This window comes from Apaloderma vittatum, unplaced genomic scaffold, assembly GCF_000703405.1.
Source record: "Apaloderma vittatum isolate BGI_N311 unplaced genomic scaffold, ASM70340v1 scaffold24354, whole genome shotgun sequence".
NCBI lineage: Eukaryota > Metazoa > Chordata > Aves > Trogoniformes > Trogonidae > Apaloderma > Apaloderma vittatum.
In genome coordinates, this window is record NW_009713554.1 from 32,357 (window position 1) to 38,177 (window position 5,821).

General features: G+C 53.4%; 1 protein-coding gene across 1 annotated transcript; it reads right to left on the reverse strand.

Annotated features, from left to right (window-relative positions):
• Positions 1–3,934: 3,934 nt before the first annotated feature.
• Positions 3,935–5,704, reverse strand: LOC104273185 (ectoderm-neural cortex protein 1-like). Its single transcript, XM_009868427.1, has one exon. The coding sequence runs from the start codon at positions 5,702–5,704 to the stop codon at positions 3,935–3,937; it is 1,770 nt and encodes a 589-aa protein (XP_009866729.1).
• Between the last annotated feature and the right edge of the window lie 117 nt (positions 5,705–5,821).

Sequence of the window (5,821 nt, forward strand, 5' to 3'; positions counted from 1 at the left end):
GAAGTTACAGACAAAATCACACTTCAGTGTGTAGTTAGTGCTTTGCTTCTCCTGATTTGTCATCGTAGCAGCAGGACGTACTCCGGTTCCTTGCTAAATGCACGGTGGGTGTACTGCGGAACATTTGAATGATCCAATCCTAGCTAGAAAAGGGAATTTCTCATTATTACTGTGCTAGGTTTTTTTGCAAGTAACAGCACTGACCATCCACACGCCTTGGCACTCCAGCAGCAGGGGCTGCTGAGCAGAACACGCATACGAATGTGAGAAGCAGCACCGTTTGCTTAAAATCGTTGCTGGCTGGCTGTCTTGTGGCCAGGAGAGAGGCGAGTCAGTCTGATGGTGTATTTCTCTGGCTGTGGTGACTTGCAGGCTTTGTGGGAGAAGGGGAACATCCCAGGGGAGAGTGATGTCATGCTTAAATCAGTTTGGCTTTCTGAGCCTAGTGATGCCCTGTGTGTTGCTTCTTCCAGACATGACTGTGGGCTGGGGTCTACCTCCTGCAGCTGGAGGGATGTGGCCACGAAGCGAGGTGCTGGGCTAGCAGGAGAGGTCAGGTTTGAGCTGTGTTGAGATCTTAAATTAATTCTGTCAATTCAGGAGGATTTCTATCCTAGTAATCCAATTCATCCCTAAACCAAATTCACCTGAACCCCAGTCGGCCTCAGTCTTCTGGCCCCGGCACTGAAGCAGCAGCGTGTGGATCGATGCAGGGAAATGTCAAACTGGGAAAACAGGTCTGATGGGACCATATCAAGCATGCAAGAGAAAAAGGTGTCTAGCTTTCCCCAGGGGTGCTCCCCGCTGTGCCGAGAGCTGGTTCCTGCCAGGAGGAGGTGGAGCTGGAGGGGCAGCACAGGGCTTTCTGCCAGATGAGGGAGGATGAAGGCAATGAAATGCAGCTCTGGCTGTCTTTGCTGCCAGCAGTGGGGAGCCACTGTGGAGGAGCCAAGCCCAGGTGTGCTCGAAGTGCCGGTTTTCCCTGAGAGGTGGTTATCTGTAAGAATAGTTCGAAATCAGGAAATCACTCACAAGCTGCAAAAGCTTCAGCAGCAGGGCTGCTCACTCCTGTAGCTGAAAATGCCGTGAGCGTGGCTCGGATAACACCCCAGCGCCAGGAGCGTGAGGCAGACAGAGACCCTTGTTGCTGGAAGCAACTTTGTCCCTGGTGCAAAAGGCGGATGTGGCTGGGAGCCAGCCTTTATTGCTTGGCAGCGTAAATAAAACAACCGCTGCTCAGATGGCCATGAATGAAACCTCCGCTCCTCCGACTTGCTGAGCAAAGTCGGACTTTGTCCAGCCCTCAGCAATAGCTGAAGGTAGAGTAAAGGTGAGGCAGCTCCTTGCTCACTAACAGCAATGGTGGCTTCTAGTCCCAGCTGTGTCCTGTCCCCTGGGCTGCGACCTTGCTTGCCTGCCTGCACTCGCGTGTGCGAGGCACAGCCAAGCTGGAAGCTGCCACAGGCTCCAGCTGCCGGATGGTTGGACTTGATCCTAAAGGTCTTTTCCAATCTAAATGATTCCATGATTCTGTGCTGCTGCCTGTGGCATGCCAGGATGGCCTTGCTGCACAGGCTATGGGCTCATCTCCCTGCAGCCTGATGCACAAGCCTGCCCTTGGGCTCAGGGAGGGATGGAGAGGAGGCACAGCAAGGGTAGATGAGAAAAAGCCCTGCCCGGGGGCTGAAAATGGCAGAGGCATCAGAAAATAGGATGGAAATGAAGTCAGTTTATCTGCTTCAGCGACCAGCAGCAGGGCAGCTCTCTTCCTTCCAGTCTTGCCAGTTCTTGCCTACACTAGCAGCTGGGAAGGATTATGACATTGATTTATTTATCCCTGAAACTGAATAATGGATCAAACCCAAACCATTCTTCTGCGATGAGACAGCTGGTTGCACCTTTGGTGCCCATTTCCTCTGACCATGCTGATTCCTGTCTTGTATCTCCCACCCTTAACAGACCTTTTCCTTCCCAACTGCTGCCCCCAGCACCACCCAGAGCCCACAGCCCTCGGGGAGAGAAGGGACAGTACTTGCCTCTGTTCTTTTTGGCGGTAAGGAAACCCAGCTCTGCAGAGAATGACCAGGTAAGGGCAGAGAATAGCTTAATCTTTGGAGTTTTAAACAGATTTTTGTGTCCTTCACTAGAAGGCAGTACAAGCCCTGAGCTTTCCAAAGGCTCATGTTACAAAGACAGAAGAAGATCTGAGCCCTCAATGGCTGATGAAGGTTTGGACTTAAGCAGGGAATGCTCTTGGCTAGTTTGCTAAACATTATCTCAAGCGTGGGCTAGGAAAACCTGCAGCTTAAACATACAGAACAGGCAAGGGACACGATGGATTTTATTCAGATTTATTGAATCAGCTCCAGGCTGAGTAATATACACACACAACTGCTGTATAAAAAAAATAAAAATGTACAGAACCAGCTCATGGGCAAAGTACTGTCACATGTTAAGACATTTCAGGCAACTGCTTCTGGTGCTGCCAGCATTCCAAGTCACAGCAGACAGCAGCGCAGTCCAGAGCCTGCTGCCAGTTACTTAGGAGCTTCCTTTGTCCTTTCCAGTAAATATCACTTAAACCAAAATATTTAATGAAAGAAGTAAAAAATATTCCCCTGGTTCCTGCTCTGAGATCACACGAGTTAGGAGAAAACTTAGAAACCTTTTGTGATCTCAAGGGACAGCACAAGCTGCCAGTCCAAGGAGGTCCCTCCATGCTTGTCCCCTCTGTTGTCTGAACAAAGGGGATTTACAGAAGCAGTTCAAAGCCAAAGCTGCGTTGCCGTGAGCTCTGCTGATGCTAATGAGATCCTCGCAAGTGCTGGCATCCAGTTCACAGACTTGCTAGGTAGGAGGAGGCACTCCCACTGCCTGTCTTCTATCTGGATCCTCCCTGAAGTGAGACGCTGGCAAAATCAGGTGTGAAACCTGTAGTGCAGAAGAAAGTATCGTGAGACTAGCGTGCAGCAAACCCAGAAACACTCCCCAAGCCTCAAAACCTCAAATGCTGTTATCGTGGAGTGAGTGCTGCATAGTTCCCTCTACATCCAGCTATTTTCTGTAGATGTCGCAGGCTATTTTATTATATTAAACAAGTTCATTTGGGTAGTACCTCTCTTGCAAAGGGAAAAGAAAAATCCTCCAGGGATCTGTGATTCACTGGCATCTTTTTCTGCCAAGAGCCTTTAGAAAGCTTTAATTCCAGTTGCAAATTTTCAAAAAGTTAATCATGGTGTAGCAGGAAAGAAATGGCATGAAAGGGACACCAGAGAATAATTAGAAGTGGAGAAACCCTGTGTTTATATGTAGACAGGGCTTGTCTTACAAATGCAATTACCAACCATTCTGGGACTAAATCCCAGCTATAATCTTGTTCTGGCACCAGCTCACAGCCCTCGCGTCCCACAAGACATTTGGGTGCCACTACCAGATTAACTGTGGCACCAGGAGGAGGAGGCTGTGCTAAAAGCAGCAGCCAGTCCCCCGTGGCACCGCGCAGTCTGTCCCAGCTCCCCCAGACAGCCTGCCCGTTAACGTAATGATCGACTCGGCGAGCTTTACCAGGGGTGACACCCAATCCTCCTCGCAGAGAGCATTCCCCAAAATCTTTGCATAAGGCCAAGACTCAGTGGAAGGGCTAAGATGCCAGGTTAAGTGTCTTGTTATTTATATTAATCTTCTCCCTGCAGCATTTCAGCACCTAAAAAGACATTGTCTCTCCTTGCAGGGTTTTCTGTCCCAAACTACCAGCCTGGCAGATAGTGTTTCAGGAGCTGATGCTCAAACGAGGCTGTTCTCTATGACAACACTAGTCTGGATCCATGTGCTTCTGCCCCTCAGGTTTTAACCCATGGGCAGCGCAAAGTTATACAGAGGAGCTCTGGGCTGATCCGCAACTATTTACCTTCCAGGTTCTTTGCCACAGCGTGACTCAGGCAGACAGGTACTTCCAGGTGCTGACGAAGGCGGTGGGGATGAGGGAATAAGGCACCGTTGTGACGCTGCTCCAGGTGTCGGATGATGGGTCGTAACAGTCCAGCGTTTTGCAGCGCTGAGCCCCGCAGTAGCCCCCCACCACGTACAGTCTGTTACCCGACGTGACGGCACGGCAGCTGATGCGCTTGGCGGTGACGTCCCCGAATTTGGACCACTGGTAGGTGTCACTGTGGAAGCGGTAAGCAGAGCTGGCGGAGAACTCCGTGTCCCCCCCGATGACAATGATGTGGCTGCCCACCACGGCGGCGGCTGTGTACCGCCAAGGCTGGGGGCAGCTGGTGGGCACCGTCCAGCGATTCTGGCAGGGGTCAAAGCACTGCACCTTGGGCAGCTTCTCCTGGTTGGCGCTGGTGCCACCGAAAACAAACAGCTTCATCTTGGCTCCCACCACGGCAGCATTGCTTACGCCTTCTCGGAGAGGAGCCACCAAGGACCATTTGTCCAGCTGCGGGTCGTAGTGCTCCACTTGCTTGAGAGAGACAGAGGGAGAGGCCGGGAAGGCACCGCTCACCGCTGTGTGACCCCCCACCACGTACAGACAGTGGTCGAGCTCAGCGGAGCCGTGGCCAAACCGCGCCACCAGCATGGGAGCAGCTTTCGCCCACTCGTCGTGGAGGGTGTCGTAAACCCAGACGTCCTTGGAAGCACCGTTCTCAGAGCCTTTGCCGCCGGTGATGTACACTTTGCACCCAATGGCGCAGGCACTGCACTCTTTACGAGGGCTTGGGATGTCGGCACGAGGAATGATCTCGCTGGTTTTATGATCCAGCATATAAATCTTGTCGCACATGAAGGTCTGGCCACCGAGCAGCAGCAGGGCCTGGCTGACCTTGCGGGGTCGGGCACAGCACCCCGTCACAAGGCCGTCGTTTTGCAGGATCTTCATTTTGCACCGTACGGCATCAGCCACAATCTCCTCCCCCAGCTTGTGGCTGGTCACCAGCTTCTCACAGGCCACTTGCTTCCGCAGGTAGGACTCGGGCAGGAGAGCCAGGCGGACGGAGCGCAGCAACTCCGGCAGATCTTCGTGGCGTCGGGGCAAATCGTAGCGGATCCAACCTATTACAGCTTCATAGACAAGCGTCTCGTCCTCTACCTCTAGCTCTTCGCTCTCCACCAGCTCCAGCAGCTTGTCTTTGGGCAGACGGAGGAAGTCTTCGGTCTTGCAGAGCGAGGTGAAATTGGCCAACGCCATCCTCCAGGACAGCTCCAGCAGCCGCTCGCAGCAGTGGGCATCGGACAGCAGCAGCATGTTCAAACAATTCCCAGGGTAGAGATTCTTCTCCAGAAAGTCAGCCGAAGCATCCCGAATGTCCTGAAACTGCAACATGTCCCCAGCCTCCAGCAAGGACTCCGCGTTCTCCTCGTTAATCAGCACCCGGGCCGAGTAGGCGTAGTCCAGGAGCAGCTCCAGCACCTCAGGGTGGACGGAGTCGTGGAAGTTGACTTCGGTGTCTCTGCTCTCTTTCAGGCCCCCGCTGAACATCGCGTCGAAGTAGCGGCTGCAGGAGGCCAGGACAGCCCGGTGGCAGTGGAAGGCCTGGTTCCCTGCTCGCAGCACCACGTCGGTGAAGAGGTGCCGTTTGCGGAGCAGGTTGAGGTGGGTGAGGAGGCTGTCGGCGTGGCCCGGTTTGTGGAAAAGGTGGATGTTCATGGAGCCGGAGCTCGAGCGGGATTTCCGATTCTCGTGGCTGCTGACCGACATGGCGCTGAGGCTGCTCTGCGAGGGAAAACCGGAGAGTCAGCAGGTAAAGCACGGTCACGGGGGTGCGGGTCCGGCAGGGGTGCAGCGGGGGCCCGGGCCCGGCAAGGGTGCAGCTGG

What these genes read in the sequence shown, in the direction of transcription:
- LOC104273185 (XM_009868427.1), bottom strand. Translation starts at nt 5,704, where the DNA reads ATGTCGGTCAGCAGCCACGAGAATCGGAAATCCCGCTCGAGCTCCGGC.